The sequence below is a fragment of the Arvicola amphibius genome, chromosome 9, assembly GCF_903992535.2.
Source record: "Arvicola amphibius chromosome 9, mArvAmp1.2, whole genome shotgun sequence".
Taxonomy (NCBI): Eukaryota; Metazoa; Chordata; class Mammalia; order Rodentia; family Cricetidae; genus Arvicola; species Arvicola amphibius.
The window spans coordinates 59436211-59460144 of NC_052055.2; the positions used below are offsets into that span (position 1 = coordinate 59436211).

The 23934-nt window shown below is 50.3% G+C and overlaps 2 protein-coding genes across 3 annotated transcripts; one reads left to right on the plus strand and one right to left on the minus strand.

The window, feature by feature from the left end:
- Positions 1 to 668: 668 nt before the first annotated feature.
- Positions 669 to 17233, plus strand: LOC119822919 (small cell adhesion glycoprotein). Of its 2 annotated transcripts, none has more exons than XM_038342576.2 (4): positions 669 to 1171; positions 1689 to 1757; positions 16009 to 16089; positions 16160 to 16567. In XM_038342576.2, exons 2-4 carry the CDS (start codon positions 1724 to 1726, stop codon positions 16345 to 16347), a joined length of 303 nt encoding a protein of 100 aa, XP_038198504.1. In that variant the 5' UTR covers positions 669 to 1171; positions 1689 to 1723; the 3' UTR covers positions 16348 to 16567. The 2 variants fall into 2 exon arrangements, with proteins under 2 accessions (XP_038198504.1, XP_038198503.1); XM_038342575.2 differs by lacking the exon at positions 16160 to 16567 and adding an exon at positions 16586 to 17233 and having other exon boundaries at positions 716 to 1171.
- A 1053-nt stretch (positions 17234 to 18286) lies between these two features.
- Positions 18287 to 22987, minus strand: Dazap2 (DAZ associated protein 2). Its single transcript, XM_038342574.2, has 4 exons — positions 22835 to 22987; positions 21656 to 21774; positions 20783 to 21028; positions 18287 to 19649 (listed from the first exon to the last, which is right to left on the minus strand). The coding sequence occupies exons 1-4, from the start codon at positions 22845 to 22847 to the stop codon at positions 19521 to 19523; spliced, it is 507 nt and encodes a 168-aa protein (XP_038198502.1). The 5' UTR covers positions 22848 to 22987; the 3' UTR covers positions 18287 to 19520.
- Between the last annotated feature and the right edge of the window lie 947 nt (positions 22988 to 23934).

Consider the following 23934-nt stretch of genomic DNA (forward strand, 5'->3'; position numbering starts at 1 on the left):
GCCACAGATGAAACTCAGCTGTCAACTTTACAAGGTAAGTGCCTCGCCAGCCCCAGCAAATAATTTTTTATGTGTGCCTGCATTGCCAGTGGAGGCCAGAAGAGGGCGTCAGATTCCCTGGGACTGGAATTTCTAATGGTTGTGAGCTGCCATGTGGGTACTGGAAGCTGAACTCAGCCTTTCTCCAACTACCCTCTGCCCCAAAGCAAACATTTAAGGTTATATTTTAAAGAAAAAGGACACTTAAGAGAGCCAGGTGTGACTGGTCAGGTCCGACCCTCAGCCCAGATAACACTAGCCAGTGTTTATTGAGCACATAAATATGCGCCAGGTGAGGCTTTAATCAACTGGCCCCAGCCCCACAGTAACACCACGGGTTCATAGCTTTGCCCCAGGAAGACAATCAGACATAGCGTGTGCTAGCTTACACAGCGGGGCCAACTGCAGAGCCCGTGCTGTATAGAATTACATCCTCTTAGTCACTGGGTTCCTCTAGTTAATTTGGGAGCATTTCCTGCCACTGATGTGAGTCAAGCAGCAGCTAAAATGCAGCACAGATGAATATTTAAATTAAGACACTTGCTCTGGGCTAGGACCAGGGTTGTGAAATGGCTTTACAGGAATTACCACTTTCAGTCCCCATTTTAGGGATGAGGAAGCCGGACTATCGAGGTGTTCAGGGATTTGCCCACAGCCACTCAGCTGGCAAGCGTCTGCGCTGGGACTTTTAATCCTGCCCAGACCTCAGCCACACCCCTCACCCTCTCCACGCTCCACGGCCTCACACGAAGGTCGCACGCGGAAGGTGCAGGTGGGGCCTGGCTTCTCGCCCTGCTTGGCCGGCGCTGGACGGAGAGGTGCTCCCGCCAAGTTACCTGCACCGGTCCGGGACACCGGCGGTTCCGCGCGGAGGACTGCGCGACTCGCGCCCCCCGCCGAGCCGGGCACGAGGGAGGGCGGCTCCGGACAGTGGCCTTTCCTCCCGGGGGAACCTGCCGAGGGCGGCCCCGCGCTCCTTCCTGTCCCACCCACCGCGGCCCGGGCTCGGCGGCCGCTCGGCGCGGGGTCCCGGGCGCGGCCTGGGCGAGCGAATCTCGGCCGCTCCCACCACTGCGAGTTCAAAAGGACTCGCGGCGCCCGGCCCTGCCCCGTCGCCGGTCAGACTGGAAAGGTGAGCGTACGGCGGGGGAGCCTGGGAGCCCGGGATCGCACTCGGCGGCTGGAACCGGACCTGGGGCGGGGAGCGCGCGGCTGCGGGGACCCTCGACGGCCGCAAGGGCGCGGGCACGGGACGCGCGGGGTCCCCGGAGAGCTGGTGCACTCAGTGTCCGGCTCCGCGGGGCTCCAGGTAATGCAGGTGGCCGTGGTGCCCGGATCTGTTCTGCGGTACCCGGTCGGCTGCTCAGTTGCCAACCCTTGACTGACTTTCCCAAGCCTGGTAAAAGGGGCGACCTGGGGAAAGTCACCAACGTGACACGTCCCAGATAAACCCGGGCGGGGATCTGCTCTTGGGTAGGGATTTGCTTATGAAAATTGATTAGATCCTCAGGGAGAACCAGAAGGAAGAGCGGAGACACGTCCAGGGGGAAGGGATTCAGGAAAACCTGGCGCCGAAGGCTCTGCTGGGATCTCCAAGCCATGCAACCTCAAGACCCCATCTACCGCGTTCTTTTCCGTTCTTTCCACAGAACTGGCCTTGCTAGATACTCTGCCCTCGGCAGCGATGAGCAGCCTACCGGCTACACCTTCTCCTGGAGGTAAGTGATGGAATAAATGGAATACGAAAACTGTTCAACAATCTACGCCCATCCCACCCCTAAACCAGTCCGGGAAGCCCCAGTGTAGACTGGAAGACCCTCCTTCCCTCCCGGCCTTACACAGGAAAAGGCCTCCGGAGGAAGCGGGATTCAACTATAATGTGCCCATTAGTGCATCTGGGCCTAGCCAGTTCCGGGTTCTGATAGTAACCTGGGCTCATTATGTTCTTTTAAGCCCAAAGGAACCAATTTTACATTCACCCCTGTAGCTGAAGGTGGGAAAGAGTCTTCTAAAGATAACTGGGAGGGCTCGGATGTAGCTCCAATGGTAGAGTGCTTGCCAAGCGCGGGTTTGATTCCCTGTATGGAATGAATCCTGTGGGGTGGAACCCACTGTGATGGCTTTGCCTGTGGTCCCTTCTCCCTGCAACTTGGGAGGTAGAGGCAGGTACCAGAAATTCAAGTTATCTTCAGCTACGTAGTGAGTTCAAGTCCAGCCTGGGCTACATAAGTCCTTGTCAGAAAAGGGAGACGGGTTTTGCAAGGAGCCAGGTGGTGGTGGCCTGCAACCCTGGAAAGAGACCCTACCTTATAATTCACTTCTTGCTCCCCTAGAGATGCGCTGGGCAGCGCTCTTGGGTGATGAATTGATTCTTACCTTGCAGTTCCTAATCAGGCTGGTCTGGCCCAGTGACAGATAGTTACATATTGATTGTTTTCACCTTGTGCTAGCCAGGGTGTGGAGGAGCAAACCTTGATCTATATCCCTTTGTCTTCTTTTGTATAGTCTCATTTTTCAGAAGAACAAAGGCTCACTTCGAGTGGCTTTGCTTTTGTTGATCTGAAGACAGGGAGGACCCCAGGGAAGGCAAATCTAGGGCAGTTCCTCCAGGGATTAGTAAATCTGAGGCACTTGATTCCCATTTATCTGGTGAGAAGAGGTGAGCAAAGAGATGGACTGACAGACAGACAGACAGACCACGCGGCTAGCCTGTGGGCCAAGGCTGTGAGTGGGAGGAGAGCTAAGCACTAGATTCTCTGGATGAGGGGATTCAGTGTTTGCTCTGTGTCTGCTATTCCACTTAGTGCCGAGCCTGCAGGGTCATCCGTGTTGTAGCATGTGTCAGAATGTCCTCTGGTTTACATCTTAAGTGAGATCCTATTGTATGTGTGGACGTTCTGTTTAGACACACAGAAGTGAATATCTGGTTGCTGTTTACTTTCCATCCTGTCGGATATGCATTCAGATGTGGAGTTGTTATATAGCAATTATATATTGTTTTAAAAGAACCACCATACAATTTTTCATAATAGCTGTGTTATTTATATCCCCACAAGCAGTGCACGAAGGTTCTGGTTTCCCCATATCTTTTCCAACACTTGTTATTTGGGGTGGGTGTGATGCTAGCTGTCTCAGTGTGTGTGACACGGTATCTCATTGTGACTTTGATTGTTTCCCTAATGACTGTGATGTCCAAGCAAGTTTACATGGTCTTGGTGACCAGGGTGTCTCTGGAGAACTGTCTGTTCAAGACTCTGCCCATTTTTTAAGTATTTATTTATTCATGTTGTGCACATGTGTGCTCATGTGCTCACACATGCCATAGCATACATGTGGGTTTCAGGGACTCAGGTTGTTAGGCTTAGCAGCAAGTATCCCCCCTACTGAGCCATCTCGCTGGCTCCTGGCCCATTTTTAAAATTGAGTTGTGTTGTTGAGTTGTGTGTTTATGTTCTTGGTACAAGTGGTGTGAGCAGGGTAGAATTTTAGGATGCACAGTTTCCTGCTCACCAGATGTGAGCAATCCTGCATCCAAGGAGTGGAGAGAAGACTAGAGATCAGCAGGATTCCCTGCAGGGTGCCATGCAAGGGTCCAGCTCCTGGGTAGCCCACCTTCACATCCCTCCTCCTCAGTCAGGAGTCCCTAAGGACTCCTTAAAGAATGCTGGGCCACTCTGCACCACACCATGTGACTCCCTATGTCCCGGTGGGCTCTTTCCTCTGTCTAAAAACAAAAAGTTTAAAATGTGTGTTTTTCAATCTTTCCAGGTTAAGACTATGGTAGCATTAATATGATGTTTGCCTTTAATCCCAGCACTCAGGAGACAGAGGCAGGAGATTCTCTGAGTTCAAGGCCAGCCTGGTCTACAGAGTTCCAGGACAACTAGGACTGTTACACAGAGAAACCCTGTCTCAATACCCCCCAAATATAATGATGTTTATAATGAGTTATTATGGATGAAAATACTGCAATGAATAATTAATTGGCTGATACATCAATCTTAAATCTTAAGCTTTATTTGAAAGCTCATTTTCTTGATTTTGAAGGAAAAGTCATTAAAATGCAATCATTAAGAGACATTTCCATAAGCCCAAGGTCACTGTGGACCAAGGTGCAGGACCACGCGTCAGCCTGCCCTGTTAGGGACCGGAGCCCTGCCTTGGGAACTCCGCCCACTCCCCCCCCCCAGGGGAAGCCCAACCCTTACTACCCAGTGGTCCCACCACATATGAGACACTTAGAACTTTTCACTGAACTTAGTTCTCAACACACCAAGCAAGTTTTATTCTTATTTTATCAAAGCAAAAACTGAGGAAGTTAAGAAATTTTCAGTGATTTCCCAGTTTTAAAGAAAGAAAAGAGAAAATCTCCCATGGTGCAGCTGATGAGAACAGACTATGCCAGGCTGGATGTACCCCCACGGTGTGTCCTTTCCATCCAAGTCTCCCCCACCCAGCCGCCTGCCATGGGGCACAGGAGAGACAGGAGAGAGGGACAGAATTCCAGAGTGGGTTCCCATAGGGAGGACTGTGGGAGTGGCCCCTGTCTGGGCAGGCCTAGAGCAAATAAGTAGGTTGGCGACTTCAGGTGGCAGCAGATCTGAAACCTCCTGATAAGACAGAGACACAAAGAAATCAGCTAGTATCTGGGTCAACAAAAGAAAGGTGTGGGAGCGGATCTGGGCGGAGCCTCAAGCTCATGGCCCTCTGCCCGCACCTGCCTACTCTGAAGGGAGACAGAGAGTGGCAGATTTCTTTCTTAGGAAAAACTGACAGGAACTGGGGATCCGAGTTGGGGCCTACGTGAGCAGAACCACTCTAGCACCGAGACACCCATAGCCCGGCTGCCTTCTTTAGGTGCCAGGCTTTCTGGATTAGATTACCTTGTTGTCTGTTTTCATCATAAAAGTCGTAACTAGCAGTTGTGATGGCGCATGCATGTAACACTAGCACTCAGAGGAGGCTATGGACCTGCCCTGGTTTGCAATATCGATTCAAAAGCAACTAAGGTCAGCAGGGCACATAAGGTCAAACCACCGTGGATAAACCTCATGTGAACCTCTGGCTCTCCTTCAGTGCTTGCTTCCCATTCTCACTCGTAAGGACAGTCTTGAGCAAATCAAAGTTCTAGAAAGGAATCTCCATCATTTCCCCGTTTCCTGCTGAGGTTCCTCCTCCACCATCTCCCGTTTCCTGCTGAGGCGTCCCCTCCACCATCTCCCTGTTTGCTGTACCATGTCCAGGTTCTCTGCTTTCTGTCGCTGCATAGATCCCACCTCTTTGAGGACATGGCTCTAGACGCACCGTCAGCTGTGCACCGTGAACTGTTTGCTCTGTGAGTCATTCCTGAGTGCGCACAGAGCCCTGGCTGGCAGCTCCCTCAGGCTGCAGTGGCTGCTCCATTTCTGTATTCACCTGTACAGAACTCTGTAGGGTTTGCTTCAAGCTAGGCCTTTAAACCCAGCACTGGGAGACAGAGGCAGGCAGATCTCTGAGTCTGCACCAGCCAGGGCAATATAGCAAAATGCTGTCAAAAAGAAAAAAAAAATGTTTAGTTATGGGACGAGAGTGGAGATGGCTGTGTCACAGTGCCTGAGTACCCAGGTTCAGATCCCAGCACTGACAGAGAAAGCCAGAGACATCGAGGGAAGCAGGCCTATCATTCTGGTGCTGGGAGGTGGAGATGGGATCCCTGGGGCTTGCTAGCCAGTCTAGCTGATGCTGTAAGATCAGAAACAATAAGATGAAGAGAACTTAGACACAGGACATTGGCCTTCGGCAGCACACACACATTTTATATTCTGACTCCAGTTCCTCCTTCCATTTTTCTTGAACCTGCCCTAAACCACAGCTTTGCATTCAACCAAAACTTGTCTTGTGAAGGTCATTTGTGGGTTCAGTGGTAAATGCGCTGATGTCCAGGCTTTACTTGACTTGACTACTGTGTGCACTGACCTGCCTACCTACCGTGTGTGCACTGACCCGCTGCCTACCTACCGTGTGCCTACTGTGTGTGCACCAACCCGCCTACGTACCACATGACTGATCTCCCCCAGCCTCCTATTTTGAGTATACTAATGACTTTAATCTTTTTAAAATTTATTTTTTATTTTATGTACATTGGTATTTTGCCTGCATGCATGTTTGTGTGAGGGTATCTGATTTCCCCTGGAACAGGAGTCACAGACAGTTGTGAGGTCCCTTGTGGTGCTGTGCTGGGAATTGAACCTGGGTCCTCTGGAAGAGCAGCCAGTGCTCTTAACCACTGAGCCATCTCTCCAGCCCTGACTTTTAAAATTTCCTGTGTGTATTTCTCACAGTGGTGGGACGAAACCAAGGGCCACGCACTGAAAGGCTAGTCCTCCACACTGAGCCATATCCCCGACCCACCTTTTTAAATTTATTTATTTAATTTGGGGGGGGGGGTCGAGACTGGGTTTCTCTATAGCTTTGGAGCCTGTCCCAGAACTAGCTCTTGTAGGCCAGGGTGGCCTTGAACTCACAGATCCACCTGCCTCTGCCTCACGAGTGCTGGGATTAAAGGCGTGCGCCACCACCGCCCAACTCCCATTTCTTAATCTCTAGTGCAGTTTTATTCTTTTCGCCTTGGGTATCTGATAAGCAGTCACGCCCCATCCCCAGTCTGTTCATCAGAGCTTCCCCATCCCAGGTAACACTCCGGCCACAGAAGTGTGACTCCACCCCACTCCACTCCACTCCAGTCCTATGGGGTTTTGCTTTCCAGCAGATCTGGCCACTTTCTCACTCACTGCCAGACCCAGTCAAGGCTTTCGGGTGCTAGAGAAAGGCTCCCCATTTGGGTTTGTAGTGTGCGTCAGGTCTGCCTTCATCTTCACCATCAGCCTGTTAGCCGAGCCACAGTCAAAGAGATCCCTTAAAATCAATCTGTTGGAATCACGTGTTGCCACACAACACAACCCAAAATTCATTCATTTAAAATAGCAGCAGCCGCTTGGGGTTCGAGAGAGCGGGACCCAGCACTGCCACTTTCACCTGGCGTGTGCACGAGCCCAGGTTCAGTTGCCTGCCAGCCCTACAGAGCAAATCAAAGCAGGTTATAATTTCTCATAGCTCTGCTGATGGGATCTGCATTCATGCATGGGCTGCAGTGGACCGGAAAGTCCACAGTGCCGCCCTCCCCAGGCCTGAGAGCCTGAGAGTTGCTGCTGGTTGTTGGTTGAGCCTGGGGACTTGTTTCTCTCTCTCTCTCTCTCTCTCTCTCTCTCTCTCTCTCTCTTTCTCTCTCTCTCTCTCTCTCCTCCCGTGGACTAGATTAAGCTTCTTCATGATATCATAGTCTTAGAATTTCAAAAGTGTGAAATTTGGATTTCTGGGGTCCTCCACTCCATATATTACGTCTGAATTATTTTTTTTGTTTTGTTTTGTTTTTTTTTGTTTTTCGAGACAGGGTTTCTCTGTGGCTTTGGAGCCTGTCCTGGAACTAGCTCTTGTAGACCAGGCTGGTCTCGAACTCACAGAGATCCGCCTGCCTCTGCCTCCCGAGTGCTGGGATTAAAGGCGTGCGCCACCACCGCCCGGCCTCTGAATTCTTAAAAAATAGAGATTTTTTTTAAATTTTTGTGTTATGTATACGAATGTTTGCTATTTTGCCTGCATTTTGTGTGTGTGTGTGTGTGTGTGTGTGTGTGTGTGTGTGTGTGTGCCATGTACATACAGTGCCTGCACAGTCCACTAGAGGACATCAGCTCTTCTAGGAACTGGAGTTCCAGAAAGTTCCATGTGGCTGCTGGGACTCAAACCTGGGTTCTGTGGAAGAACAGTCAGTGCTATAACAGCTGAGCCATCTCCAGCCCCCATCGTCTGCATTTTAACAAGATCTGTAGGAGAGTAACATCTAGCAAGACCGGCTCTGTGATGAGCCTGTAACAGCTTGGAAGTTCACGGACAGTTACAGGCCAAATTGCAGCCCGCAGGCGCATGCGCTGCCTTTACCTCTCTTTCCCTGCTGCTCCCTCCAAGGTGCCTCCCTGTGGCCCCTTTAACATGCTGCACGCACTCCAGCCCAGGTGCCCAGCGGTTATTATAGATAGCTGAACCTTGACTTTGCGTCTCTGCTGCTTGCATGGCTGCTTCCATCACCATCTTCCAGGTTTCCAGGGAACCTCTCAGGAAAGTTCCACGACTCTCTTATTGAAATTTGCAGCTCTTTCCTACATGGCACCGCCCTGCCCTCTTCCTGATTGTTTTCCACATATTCGAACCAGCAACCACCATGGAATTACTTTTACTTCCTTCTGTATTTTCTGTCTCCCCAATCCCATTGGCTCACCTATTCTTTACAGAGCCTCCCCCGTGGTCCTCCCCCTGTGGTCCTCCCCCCGTGGTCCTCCCCCTGTGGTCCTCCCTCTGCAATCCTCCCTTGTGTTCTGTACATATGGGGGGGACATCTCAACAACACCTGTGCAGGCTATGCTGGCAGGAGAATCATGCGTGTTAAACCAGCCCAGGCTACACATCTTGTCTTTGAGGGAAGGGGAGTGGTTAAGAGCACGGCTCCCTTCTAAAGGACCTGGGTTCAGTTCTCAGAACTCACTTGGAGGCTTACAACATTCTGTAACTCTAGCCTTGGAAATGGGTCCCAGGCATGCACACAGACATCAGGCAGTGCACCTAGACAAACACAGATGCACACATTTTGCAAAGGGAAGGGCTGTTTTTGTTTTTGTTGTTGTCATTTCGGTTTTTTGTTTGTTTGGCTTTTGATTGTTTGGTTGGTTGGTTGGTTTTTCAAGACAGGGTTTCTCTGTAGCTTTGGAGCCTGTCCTGGAACTCTCTCTGTAGACCAGGCTGGCCTTGAATTCAGAGATCCGCCTGCCTCTGCTTCCTGAGTGCTGGGATTAAAGGTGTGCTACCACCACCAGGCAAAGAGGTTTTTAAATTTGTGATTAAATCATAACAAAATGTACTGTGTCTACATGTGTGTTGCTGGGAACTACATATGGAGTCGTGCATACACTGGGCAAGCACTTGGTCCTCAGCCCCATCCTAAATGTTCCGTCTGTGCCATTTAAGGACATCTATCACCTACACTTTTCAGCATCCCAGACTCTACCTATTAAATGTTCTGTCTCTGTCTCTTGAATTTGATTACTCTAGGTCATCAGAAATCAATATAAATGCAATCATACAATATTTGCCTTTAAAACAAATAGAGTACCAGTGTGCATCCCTGGCTGCCCTGGACTCTGTTCTGTGTAGACCAGGCTAGCCTCCATCTCTGAGATCCCTCTGTCTCCTGGGATTAAAGTCTGTTCACTACCGGGCCAGCCCATTGTCTGTCCTTTGTGCCTTGTTTATTGAACTTGACAGCATGTTCTCTGGGCTCATCTGTGTTGTACCACACATCAGAATTCCCTTCCTTCCTTCCTTCAGTTTTATTTTTGTATGTGTGTGCCTTCAGAAACCAGAACTAGAGTTCCAGGTGGTTGTGAGCCACAGCTTGAGTGCTGGGAACTTAAACCCTGGCCCCCTGCAAAAGTAGCAAGTGCTCTTAGGCACTGAGCCTTTCTCCCCAGCGCCTCCATCAGTTTTTAAGGCGGAATAATACCCCATGTCTACATTAGCTGCATTCTGTTCATCCGGTTCCTGATGGACACTGGGGTTGCTTCACCCATGGATTCAGAAGCAACGCTGCTGTGAGCGTCCGGTGACACCGTTCACTGACCCAGAACCCAGACTGCACACCGCAGCTCGTTTTCAGTTGAGGAGCCCTGTGAAGGTGGGGATTTGGAGGTGGGTTTTGTTGTTGTTGTTTGATTTGTCTTTGGTTTTTGAGACAGGGTTTTCCTATATAGCCCAGGCTGGTTTTGAACTTTCAATATCCCTGCCTCAGTTTTCAGAGTACTCTTCAGTGGATTTTATTTTCATTCATTTTTTAAAATCTCTCTCTCTCTCTCTCTCTCTCTCTCTCTCTCTCTCTCTCTCTCTCTCTCTCTCTCTCTCTCTCTCTCTCTCTCTCTCTCTCTGTGTGTGTGTGTGTGTGTGTGTGTGTGTGTCTGGGTACATGTGCCCTGCATAAATAACTGTGGAGGTCAGAGGACGACTTTGTGGAATCACTTCTTGCCTGCCATTTTATGTGTGTTCTACATTGTGCATCCAGCACCTTTGCCCACCAAGCCATCTCTGGCTCCTCAGTGGACGTATGGCCTAGGTAAACTGGCCTGTTCTGTTCATTGATTCGTGACCAGAACCTAGCACAGAGTACAGTCAATCACTCAATACTTACTGAATTAACCTTCTTTATTTCTTCCTTCCTTTCTTTCTTTCTTTCTTTCTTTCTTTCTTTCTTTCTTTCTTTCTTTCTTCCTTTCTTTCTCTTTCTTCCTCTCTTTCTTTCTCCCCTCCCCCCTCTTTCTTTCTTTTTGAGACAGGGTCTCACTATGTAGCTCTGTTGTCTGGGATTAAAGACATCCACCACTACTCCTGGCTATTGAATTAACATTTTTAGGTATTGAGACAGACTCTCTTTATGGAACCCCAGCTGACCTTGAGTTCATGGCAATCCTCCTGCCTCAAGCCTGGATTATAAATTTGCCTCACCACTCCTGGCTTAAGTTTTTAATTTCTATGTCTGTCAACCTGGACTCTGAACATAAAAGTCTGTAACAGTTTTCTCGTAAGGTACCCATCCTGACTCATATTGTTTGCTGTCTCCAGTTCAGCACCCCGAAAGCAGGCCTTAATAACTTGACCCCCCCAAGCCTAGCCGGTTTGCAGCCGTCTGTCTGCACAGGCGACTCAGAGTCCCTGCAAGGGGACAAAGATTGGCTACAAGTTCTGTAAGTGCCGCCTCATCCTTTTGTGTTTGTGCTTCCTGGGCCATTCCCCTTCTCTTCTTCCTGACTTGGAGACAAGGCCTCATTATGTAGCCCACACTGGCCTCACAGTGTCTCACAGTCCTCCCAGTGGCTGGAATTACTGTCCTACCACGCCCAGCTCAGCTTCTCTTTTCTTGAGCTCACTTCCTCAGCTCCCGTGACTCTTGCTTGCCTCTCCCTACTGAAAAAGCCACTCTCCATTTGGAGAGACAGAGACAGAGATCCTGCTTCCTCTCTACCCTGAGACGTTCAAGGCCACACCTGGAGCCTTACACCCCTCCCTTGCCTATTCCAAATATAACGCTTTTGAGACTGCCCTTGTCATTTTCCCGCCACCTGAGCTGCTGGAGCTTCCTGCTGCTGTTCTGGGAGTCTCCGGCAGCTTCTAACCTGGCATTGCTGCTCGAGAGCTTGATGTGCGTGTTTTGTTTTGTCTTTTTGTAGATGACTCACATTTTGAAATCATGCTGGAATGAGAAGATTGCAGGGACACAGGAGTGGGTAGACCGTGAGCACTCTGGACCTTTAGCGTAGACTCCAGAAAAGGACAGTAGCTACCTCTCTAAACCCTGGCCAGGCTCCACGGCTCAGCCCGGTGTTACAGCTTTCACTTTTCTCTTTTGTGTGAGACCAGGTCTGTTATTTAGCCTTGGCTATGTAGATCAGGCTGGCCTTACTCACAGGGATCTTCCTGCCTCTACCTCTGAAAGTCGTGTGCATCACCTTGCTCTGCTGTTTCACTTCTAGTAGAGACCATTTTCATAAAAAAAAAAAAAAAAAAATCTGGGCTGGAGAGATGGCTCAGAGGTTAAGAGCACTGGCTGCTCTTCCAGACAGAGGACCTGAGTTCAATTCCCAGCAACCACATGGTGGCTCATAGTCATCTGTGATGAGATCTGCTGCCCTCTTCTAGCCTGCTGGCATACAGACCTGCAGAACACTGTATACATAATAAGGAAATACATTTAAAAAAAAAGAAAAAATCTGTCAGTCCAAAATGCCAGGAGGAACTCTTGAATTCGAGGCCCACAGCAACTATATAGTGAGACCCTGTCTCTAAACAAATAACATAAAAAGTAAATTTAAAAACCTTATGCCTAGTATGTATTTACTTAATTGGTAGAGGCCTAACAAAGCCCTGAGTTTGTTCCCTAGCACTGCGTAAAAACAAGCGTGGGTGATGCCTGCCATCGCTGTAGCAGGTGGAGGCTGGAGAGTGAGAAGCTCAAGAACTTAAAGCCTTTACAGGGTCCCATGGTTTATACACTAAGTGCCTTTTCCTGCTGAGCCATCTTGCTAGATGTCATATTTTAAGATCACTATTAATGTGATGTGTGTGTGTGTGTGCGTGCGTGCACACTTCCATGTGTGTGCACTTATGAGTGTCCATAGAGACTAGAATAATGCATTGGATCCCCTGGAGCTGGAGCTGCACGTGCACATGCATGCATGCATGCACACATGCATACACACACATGTGCATGCCTATGCCCATGCACTACAGCTGAGTGACATGCCAACTCTTTAGGTGTTCTCCCACTTTATTCACACAATAGCCTTGCAATGTCGATTTAATGATTCACAGAATAACAGGTTGAGTGAGCCATCAGGATGACCCGAGTCCAGTCTCCTGGACCCTGTGGTAGGAGAGAGCCAGCTCCCTCGAGTTGTCTTCTGGCCTCTCATACATGAGGCGGTTCTCTGTGAGTTCGAGGACAGCCAGACCTTTGCAGAGACCCTGTCTCACCCCACCTGGCCCCCCACCCTGGGCTGGCCATGGACTGGAAGGTCTCTCCGCAGCTCACCTCCTGCTGCTTTTCAGTATGGGATCATGGGGAATTAGAGGCTCTTGTTGGCCTCTGTAAAAAAAGACCCTCAACGCCCTTGACCTGTTCTTGCCGCAGCTCACAGCAGCTGAGATCCCTTTACCCGTGCTCAGTGGTGCCACAGCCGGCCCTAAGACCTGGCTCTGCTGGCAGTAGCCACTTCGACTCCCAGTACTGCTGCCATCAAACATTGCTTCCTTAAAGTCGCCCCCAGCAGGACCACCACCAGATCAGTCCCTGCTGGTGCTCCTTGTTGGACTTTCTGCAGTTCAGAATGATAAGACCTGTGGGGTGTAAGCACTGTGGAGCTGGTCCTGCTCTGCTGTTCCCAGTGTGCCTAGCGCACTTCCTGGCAAAGCAGGTGGGACACAAAGCTGCTAGTTTTGCTTGTGCCCTCCCTCTCTCCCTCTCTTCCTCCCTTTCTTTCTCTATTTCTCTCCCTCTCTCTCTATTCCTCCCTCCCTCTCTCACTCTTTCTCTCCCTCCCCCCGTCCCTCTCTCCCCCTACCCCACACCCTCCCTCCTCTGCTTCTCATCTCTCTTATTTCAGTTTTTTTGAGATAGGATCTCATAGTCTGTATCCAGACTGGCTTAGAACTCACTGTGAGCCCCATGTCTCAGGCTCTTGAGGGTTGCGATTATAGGTTTGAGCACTAGGCCAGACTTAAATTATTTATTGAAGAAAATGATGACTCCAGAGTTGACCAGTGTCCTCCTGGACACCTCTATCCTGCAGTGACCTTTACCAAGTTACTTCTTCAACAGTTACATCAAATGCTAATTAGGAAAAGACTGTGTGGTTATCACCTTGAATCCCAGCACTGGGGAAGCAGAGACAGGCAGATCTCTGTGAGTTCAAGGCCAGCATGGGCTATGGAGCAAATCCAGGCCAGTGGGGCTACCTAGAGAGACCTTAAAAAGACTTGCCCACAAGTTTCCAGACCACAGTTTAATAATGTCCTGACTCTGAGTAATGACTTGGGCTTTGGAGCTTAAGGGACAGACAGACAGATACAGGGTGGGGAAAGTCCTGTTGCAAGCCTGTTAAAGTGCAGAGCCTATCCTAGAAGTGAAAGGTAGAGCAGGCTTGCTTATGGACCACCAACCAGCATCCAAATACAGACACGGAGACCTGATATTAGTTATGAATGCTTGGCCTTCTCTTATGCTCGTCCCACCACTCTTATAACTTAATTTAGCCCGTTTCTCTTCATCTGTTTTGCTGTGGGGCTTCAACCTTCCTTTCATTCTGTGTCCTACTTTGTGTCCTGCTGCTGGCAGCTGCTTGGCTGTCCCCAGGCGTCTCCCTCTGTTTCCCTTGTTCTCACCGCTCATTCTTGTCCCTCCAGCTTAGATTTCTCTTCCTATTTATTCTCTCTACCCACCAGTCCGCATATTCCTCTGCTGCCTAACTATTGGCTGTTTAGCTTTTTATTAGACCAATCAGGTACCTTAGGCAGGCCAGGTGAAACAGCAGCACATCTTTACACAGTTAAACCAATGCAGCATAAACAAATGTAACACATCTTTACATAGTTAAAGTAATATTCCACAAGAAAAAGGTTTGGGGCAGGTTAAGTATATTTTATTACTGAAAACTAATGTTTATGAAAGGTATGTAGGGCCGAGGAGATGACTTGGTGGGCAGCGTGCTGTACATGCATAAGCACCCAAATCCTGATCCCCAGAACCTGGTAAAGACAGATGCATAGTATGCATTGTTCTGCTGTAGACAGGTCCCACTAGCCCTGGCGGGCCTATAACTCACAAGATCCATCCACCTGCCTGTCTCCTGAATGCTGGGATTAAAGGTGAGTGCCACTCTGCCTGGCAGTAGCATGCATCTGCATTCTCAGCACTCCTGTGCCTGGCAGTAGCATGCACCTGCATCCTCAGCACTCTGCCTGGCAGTAGCATGCATCTGCATTCTTTCTCAGCACTCCTGTACTGAGGTGAAAGATGGAGAAGAATTCTCACAAGGCCAGCTAGCCAGGTGTAGGCAGCAGAGAACAAGAGACCCTGTATCACCCAAGGGGGAGAACAAGAATGGGCATCAGAACTTGTCCCCTGACTTCCACAAGTGCATTATGCTATGCATGTACCAAAATCCACAAATGTGCACACATACAGACAAGATTAAAGAGTATGTAGAACATGGAAAGATGTACAGGATACATCTATGCTGCATGGTACAAATATATTCATATATATTCACTCAACATTTGATGTGTTCCTTATACTGCCATATCCTCTTGTCTCTGCCTCACAGTTAGCATCCGAAGTGACTGAGGCTGGATCCTTGCGTCTCTGCCTCACAGCCTATAAACTAGGTACTGTACCGTTAGCATCTGAAGTGACTGATGCTGGCAGGTGATGTTTTTCCCAAGGGAGTAGCTTGAAAAGGACAGATCACATTTGAAAATCAATCAATTCAGGCTCGAACCCCTGTTCATCAGATACGAGAATCGTAGTTGTTTTGTATTGAGACAGAACCTCCCTGTACAGGTCAGGCTACCCTGGAACAGTCAGTCTGTCTCAGCCCTGAGTGCTGGGGTTACAGACATGTCACCACACCTAACGAAAAACAACCCCCTCCTATTTTTAAGTCGGTAGACCAAGCTGGCCTAAACTCTGAAATCTGCCTGCCTCTGCCTCCTGAGTACTGGCATTAAAGGCATGTGCCACCACTACCAACCAAGAGCCCCTTTCTTTCTCTCTTTCTTCTTTTTTCAAGATAGGGTCTTACCATGTAGCTCTGGTTGTCCTGGAACTTACTATGTAGCCCAGGCTGGCCTTGAACTCACAGAGATACACCTGCCTCTGCCTCCAAGTGCTGGGAGTAACAGTGTGCACCACTATGCCCAGCTCAAGTCCCTGTTTTTAAACATTGTATTAGATAGAGAAAAATTCATAAAAATGTTGTCTTTTGGAAATGGTTTGTTTTAATCTCTTTGTTCCAGGTTATTGTTTGGAGTTACTGTAGATACTAGTTGAACTTTTTGATCTTTATTTTATGTTTATCAATGTTTTGTCTGTGTGTCTGTTTGTGTACTACATGTGTGCTTGCTTGGTGCCCAGAAACTAGAAGTTCAGATCCTCTCGACCTGGAGTTACAGGAGTTACAGATGATGGTGAACCACCGAGGGGTTGCTGGGAATAAAATCTAGGACCCCTGGAAGAGCAGACAGTGCTCTGAACCACTGAGCTTTTGAACAGGAAGGTGAAGTGACAGAATGGCAAGGACAAAGGACTCACCATTTCCTTTTCCCCTTCCAACTTCCCAGAACTGATGACCACGCCAGTTCTTCAGGCCCATGAGACCCTGTCCCCACAAGCTGAAGAGGCCAGCACAGCGCTCATTGCAGGTAACAAGGGGCCTCTGGGCTCAGAGATACCCTGGAATCCAGTGTGACAGCTAAGATTTTCCTCATACAGGAAAAGTCACATCAGGGACCAACTCCAGTACTGGGTTCCTTCTGGCATGTAGGTCTCACACATGCAGAGCTGTGAAAGATGGAGAGACACGCCAACAAGGTTGGGAGTGGCCGAGAACAGACTGTGGCGCATGTGGATGCTCAGCTGGAGTGCGTGGGTTGGAAGGAGGAGATGTGTGGTTTTGTTGAGTGGGTGAGGAAGAGAAACTCTCATGGGAAGCTATGTATTAAAACACCCTTCCTGTTGGCATCAGCTGTTTCCCTCCTGGTTTCTAGCATGATCATCAGGAACTGGTTTGAGAGGGAATTAAACTGTGTGATAGCTAAATACCAAGAGACTCTGGCTGCTGTGTCCTGGGGAAGCTGGGTTTGAGAGGACCTGACTGGCCCAGTCAGTACTCAAAGATGTCTCTCTCTCCTTTCCCAGTCGTGATCACTGTGGTGTTCCTCACCCTGCTTTCGGTGGTGACCTTGATCTTCTTTTACCTGTACAAGAACAAAGGCAGCTACGTCACCTACGAGCCCGCAGAAGGCGAGCCCAGCACCATCCTCCAGATGGAGAGTGACTCAGCCAAGGGCAGAGAGAAGGAAGAGTACTTCATCTAATGATCCCCAGACTGGAGGGGCCAAGTCCTGGCTCCAGTGCTAACACACTGACTCTATAATTAGGGAATGTTTGCTCTGAAGCCAGTGAGTGGCATTGAATGAGATGGCAAATCCACTCACCTCCCAGGACACAGTCTCCAATAACATCATCACTGACTCCATGGTCCAGGGACACGGAGAAAGCTGCTTATGACACCTATATAGTCAGGCCTTGGTAAGGACAGTGCTCACAACTGGCCAACAACATGGGGCCATGCCTGAGTTGGAAGTGGGAGATGTGGAAGGTGGCCACGGGCTGGTCCACTTTATCCCCTCCCTACTTGCCTAGTCCTAGTGTAGCTTCTTGGAGGATCAGGCCAGGAGGGACAGGCCTCCGAGTGTTACTTCCTTTGATCCGAATCTTACCATTTCCCCCATCAGCCTCAAATTTACACTGTTTTTATCCAGATTAAATTTATTATGAAAGTCAGATTTTCATTTGTAAAAACTAAAGTTTGACTTAGCGTTTTCTCTGCTTCTTTAACTCTTCTGCGTGTGCTGTCGCTCTTTAAAAACTCTTAGGGATGTTCTGAAGTTCCTAGAACTACCTCAGGAGTGTTCAGAAAAGCAGCAACTGTCCCATCAGAAACACATGAGAACTAAGTGGGTTTGACCTTTATCCTGGCAAAGGCCACAATTTCCCAGATCCCTGTTTATATACAGAGGGAGTTAGAAAAAACTTAGCCACCTAAATTTCCTACCAGTAGAGCTCTTTTCTTTCTTCCTCAAGACAGGGTTTCTCTGTGTGCTCTAGCTGTCTTAGAACTCACTGTGTAGACCAGGTTGGCCTCCCAAGTGCTGGGATTAAAGGTGTGTGCCACCACTGCCGGACCAGGCTCTTTTCCACCCAAGCCCCTTGGATACTCTGGTATTAAAACTCTTACCCGATGTTAGCAGTGTAGGTTCCAGAAGCTGCAGTACAGAGGCTGGTTGGCTTTTGCTTTGTGGGTTTGAGACATCATCTTGCTAGTTACCCCAGGCTGCCATAAACTTTTGGCAGACCTCTTTCCACAGTCTCTGGAGTAATGGGACTGGCCCGCTTGTGTTCAGTTATTTCTCCACATAGAACTTTGGAGCAACCATCTAGAAATTACCCTGAAGTGTACAGACTACTACACTAAGGTATTTCCCTTGATGGAGGCCTTAGCACGAGTGAGAACTCACTGTGTAGACTAGGGTGGCTTTTGAGCTCACAGGGGCCACCTGGCTCTGCCTCCCCCGCATTGGGATTAAAGTCCAGTGCCAACACGACCAGCACTGCTCTTTCATTTCTAAGATTGTGTTCTGAATCCCAGAACCAGCTCTAGTGAAAGCTCATGAGAACAGCCAACCTAAAACCTCACCTTGCACGTCTCCATTTATTTCACAGACATCGCTAAAGTAGTTACAGGAGCACCGAGCTCATTTCTGGGTGAGCTCTAAAAGACCTCACATGTATGAACATGTGAACACATGCTGAGTAAAGAATGCCTAGAGTACAGTGTAATGCAACTTCATCACTTTATTCAAATCTTCAAAATAGTCTTTATTCTACATTTTTAGTATAAAAAATCCACAAGTTAAGTGCACCACAGTGTAGAGAGACATACAACGCTGAACTTCCATAACAGTCGATGGTACAGTCAAACAATACATGTACAGAACACAAGATTTAGATGAACTGAAATGTCAGATAAAATAAAATCCAATCTCAGAAAACAAATCAGAATATTAAGGATCCCTGAAATATTAATCCTAATGAGATCTCACTGGACTCAAGTCGTTTCATAGCGAGGCATTCATGTGACCCTACTAACCAACCCATCACAGGAAAACTCCTGGGGACCCGAGTGGCTGCATCAGACACTCAGAAAATGAAAGCCAGGTTGGATCCGAAACACCCTTAATTTGGCTTTAAAGCCAAGCTTTTTCATGTGTTTTCTTCTCTGCCCATCACTTTTAAAGAAACTTTTCTGGGACAGCTTGCACTGAGAACTGTTGTTTAAGTTCAGGTTTGGCACCACAGCAAGTCTGGGTTCGTGGTGATGCAGAGACGGCCTACAAGGTGGGTCCAAAAGGTCCCCTCACCTTCTCCTGGAGATACACAAAGCCCAAAGAAACGGGTCTGTGCTCAGGGCACAGGGGGCTTCAGAGGATCCTTATGAAGACGAGTTAAAAATGGCAAGTGGGACAGGTGCAGGCGAGAAGGGCCGCGTGACCAGCTTTCTGTCCTGCACCACTGATTTGACGGAAGACGAAGGACAGGGTGGGCCGGTGGGGAGGAAAAGGCAGACAGCTAATGCGTTTCATTTAACAACTACTATAAATCAAAGGCTTAAAGGAGATTAAAGACCAATCAGAATAATTTGGCAACTTTAATTCTTAGGAAGATCAAAGTTCCCTCCAAACCTAATTTGATGTTTTATTACTAAAAGCGAAGACCAGGATGGTACAGTGTTACTCCAGAGGAATTGGGGAAGAGCCTCAGGGCTATTTCACTCACATTCATTTGAAGAATGGATGCCTCCCTACCTCAAAATGCTCTAGGGAGGGACTGCTACCCTTACATGGTTCCTTATTAAATTTGAAAAGTGCCTCAAAGTTTGGACACCAGAAAGACACCCCCAAAAACATGTGTCTAAACTGCAACTTGAGGTTAATATGACTAAAGCAGTTACATTGTGAGAAGTGCTGAAGGTACGTGATGTCTTTCCCGGCACAGGCGTGGCCACGGTTCTTCACCAAATGGTGTAGCCACCATCTGAGCCACCCATGAAGAAGTTTCCCTTGCGCTGAGTCACAAGGACGTTGGCTCCCTGCATGACTGCAAGCTGAGCAGCGTTAGGAGGGCATCCAGGGGGTGGAGGCTAGAAGGAAAGGACAAGGACAGTGGGCAAGGAGGAGGAGCACACGGGAAGCAGATGCCTCAAAAAGGTAGCAGGGAGCCAACCAGTAACTTTCTTTTGCAGGGGGTGGGGTGGGCTAACCCAGGGTCTCACTATGTAACCCTGACTTGCCTGCTTCTTGCTATGTAGCCCAGGCTGACCCCTACCTCAGCCTCCCACTGTGGGATTATAGGCATGTGCCACACACCAGGCAACCACCATTTAAAGGAGCTAATTCTGACAGCTTGAGTTCTACAGCAAGTCACCATCTGAATCCAAACAGACAGGAAGGGAGCCTGTCACTCATCAGTGTTCCCACCCTAAGATGCAGCCTGTCCCCAGGAGAACCACTGCATGCCACAGTTCCAAAACAGCAAAAACAGCCCACGGGGTCTCTTGTGGGCCGTGCGTGCATTTGTTCATGGAGCAGGAGAGCACTCTATATCCAAGCAAATGCTCTACCACTGGGTTGCACCTCAGCAATTCCAGACTTGTAACACAGCACTGTAACACTTAAGAGCCACTGACGACACCGCTCCACTTCACTCTAGAATGTGGCTCCTGAGAAGATGGCCTTTGCTAGAACCAGGTGGGCTACCAACCCCAAATACTAGCACACTGAGCAGGAGGAACTGGTAACTAACACCTACTTACTAGGGATTATGCATTCTACTTTTTTAATCACCTGGGTTCCTGGTACCTTTCATCCTTGTGGTAGATATTAAGAGTGTATGGACTTAATAAGGAGTGTTCACTGTGCCCACACCAATGAAAAAGAAGCTAGCAGGCTTTTGTTTTTGTTTTGTTTTTTGAGACAGGATTTCTCTGTGTAATAGTCCTGGCTGTCCTGAAACTCCCTCTGTAGACCAGACTGGCCTCAAATTCACAGAGATCCACCTGCCTCTGCCTCCCGAATACTGGGATTAAAGGAGTGTGCCACCACTGCCCACCTAGCTAGCAGTATCTTACTAAGGCAAGAAAATTTTGATTAATTTCAAAACCAAAGGATGTGTCACATTTCTGCCAATGAGACAGCAGCTGTTGTGCCAACCCTGACCATTACTGTCCACAGATGGTGGGAGAAGGAATATCGCTTCCAGTTAGCCCATACTCACAGGAATGTTGCCAGCGGTAGCGCCAGTGCCAAATCTGGCACCTGCATCATACCCTCCTTCTACCAGCACTGCTGAGCCAGGTGGATAGATGGGACCGACTGGATAGTAAGCCATGGGGATTGTGGAGCCTAAAGGCCCAACAGCCACAGACTGGGCCATAGGCAGATACAGTGAGGCGCCAGGAAACGCAGCTGACATGGTGGGGACTGTGGCAGCCCCTGGATGAACAAAGCTTGGACGATAGAGCTAAAAGAACAGAAGAGAGGGCAGAATGTTACTCTGTGACATCCCTATTTGAACTGTCTTTATCAAGTCTTAGTGGTACCTTCAATGTAGTAGAGGATGACCTTGAACTCCTGATCCTCCTTCCTTCACCTTGACTGGTGGAATTACAAGCCCTAGCCACCAAACCCAGTTCACACAGTGCTGGGGATCAAATCTAAGCTTAGTGCATGCTAAGCAAGCTCTCCACCAAATCAGCTACATCCCCAGCTCCTTGGTTGGTTTTGGAGACAGGGCTCGGTTATATAGCCCAAGACAGCCCTGAAATCAGAATCCTCCTGCCTCAGCCTCCCAAGTGCTGGACTACCAGCCTCAACCACCATGCACGGCTCCTAAGTCCATTCTCAGTTCTTTGTGTGTACAGATCACTGCGTTAGAGTCACTGGCACACAATAACACAACAGTCTCCTGGGTCACCTACTGTTCAAGGGTCCCAACCTCACCTTAACGTCAGCATGTGTCAAATAACATAATCAAACAGCACAATTTCAATGGTAATCACCATCCTTCTGTCTGTGAAGTCACACTTAAAGACTGAACGAGGGGCCCATGGGTGTCCTCAACTAGTTCAAAGTTAGCAAGCTGCAGTACCTCTGAGTACGCAGGCGGAGCGTCTGTGTAGGGTGGAGCCTGAGGAAGGTGTAAGGTCTGAGGGTATACTGGATTCCCAGGAGGTTGCACAGGGTAGGTAGGCTGTGTTGGATATTGACCTGGAACACAAAAGGGGGAGGTGCTGTCTGTCAAACTGGGGGGATGGCAGACAGGAGAGATGGCCCACTGGTTAAGAAAAAGTGCTGCTCTTCCTGAGGCCCCAAGTTCTGTTCCCAGCATCCTCAAATGACACTCACAATCTCCTTTCGACTCGAGCTCCCCTCTGTGAGCTCCTCACTCCAACAGATGCAGACACAAACTTAAAGCAAGGCTGCGAACAGAGCCACCAGCTGGGCAGGATGCACAGGGTAGCTAACTTGGTGGAGGCGCGCCGGGGACGACAGACAGATTGCCCTACAGCGCCGAATTTCTTGGAGCCAAGAAAAGCAGGGAGGGCTGTTTGCACCCTCACGGGGCTGACGGAGCAGAAAAGGCGCTGTTTCCAGAAGCATACTGATGACGGAATCAAGCCTAATTTGACCGTGTCCCCTTCCCGATGAAGGACAGGTCTGGGGACCCGTCCCCGAGGTTCTGGACCGCCGGTGTCTTAGGGGACTTCTACTTTGGGCTGTTTCCAGTCCAGACTGTTTTCCTCCCAGATTCCTACTCAGAGTCGACTTCCTAATGAGAGGATGGAGTCAGCCGTGCAGAGGGCAACGGGAGGGGTGTTCTGAGGGCGGCACAAGCACGGGGACGGGGAGACCTGGTCTAGCGCAGGGCGGGCGGCGAGGGAGACGGCGCCGCGGAGCCGGCACCTCACTAGTTAAGGCCGCTAAGGCCTGTTGTTCCGAAGCGCGGCGCCCCGCCTCCGCCGGCCCGCCATTGGCCTCCCCACAGCCCTGCTCTAGCTCCCCATTCGCTCCAGCGGGTGCCCGTCACGGAAAAGCCCCCCCACCTCACACAAGCCCGCGGCTCCAAACTGCGCCACCGAGTTTATGGGGGCCGGGAGGGCCGAGCGGCGGCGGCGCGGGGGAGGGGGCGGCCACGTCAGGTGCGGCCTGGCTCCCGGCCCTCTAAGGAGAAGCGCGGCCCGGCCCGCCGCGAGCCCGTGGCCCCCCGGGCCGGCTCTCCCCGGACCAGCCCGCCTCCCCGACCTTCCCCGCCGCCCCCCGGCCTTGCCTTTGCTGTTCATGGTGGCTGCGGGTCCGCTTCGACTCGGCGTCGCGGACGGTTATTTTTTTCGTCCTTTTCCTGTTCGGAGTCGCTTCCGTGTCACGTGACACCCGTCCACTCTGCGTCAGTAGACGCCCGAGCGCGCTGCCGCCGGAAGCCCCGCCCACTCGCGAGGCCGCCGTCGCGGCGGGGGAGGGCGAGCGCGACCCCGCCCTGAATGGCGGTGCTGCTCGGGGCGGCGCTCGCTCCGCGGCCCCCCACTCGCGAGCCCCGGGTCCTCCCTCGCGGCGTGTCTGGAGGTGAGGCCCAGCCCCTTGCCTGCCGCTCCTTCCCGCGGGCGGCCCAGCGCCCCTCGCCGCGCTGACGTAGACCTGCCCCCGCCAGCCAGGGTTGCGCGCGCAGCCAGCACCTGCACCTGCCGCCCGTCCTAGGTGACCCGAAGTCCTTCCCTGCAGAGGGCCGAGCGCTGGAGAGTAAAGAGGACGTCTTTCCGGACAGCGTTGTTTCCTCGCTCCAGCGTGTCTGCCGAGCTGTTGCGCATGTCTGCAGTCGGCCGTCCTGGACCGATCTGTAGTTTGTTCTCCGTGGTAGTTGACGTGGGTGGAGAGCTGCTGGGTGAGACCGTGGAGTGGAAAGACGCCTGTAGATATCACAACCCGATAGATCGCGGCTGCGCGTGCTCGGGAGGCAGAGACAGGCGGATCTCCGTGAGTTCGAGGCCAGCCTGGTCCACAGTGTGAGTCCCAGGACAGCCAGGGCTACACCGAGAAACCACCGTCTCGAACGTCTCCCCCCACCACCACCCCAGCGCCCCGAGAGCACCCTGACTGATGACCCGTCGTCACTCCTACTCAGTCATCCCTGCCTTTGTCTCCAGTGACTGACTGACTGTAAAAGCAGTTTGATCCAGGCCGCACAGCAGCCCCGGGCAAGCTGCTTCTTTCTGCACCCCTCATTAATCCAGGGGAGCTGGAGAGAGGCTCAGCGGTTAAGAACACGGCTCTTCCAGAGGCCCCTATCGTGTTCGGATCCCACACCTTCTGGACCCTGCCAGATGCACATGGGTGCCGTATGTCACACAGACACATGCATAAATAAAAATAAAT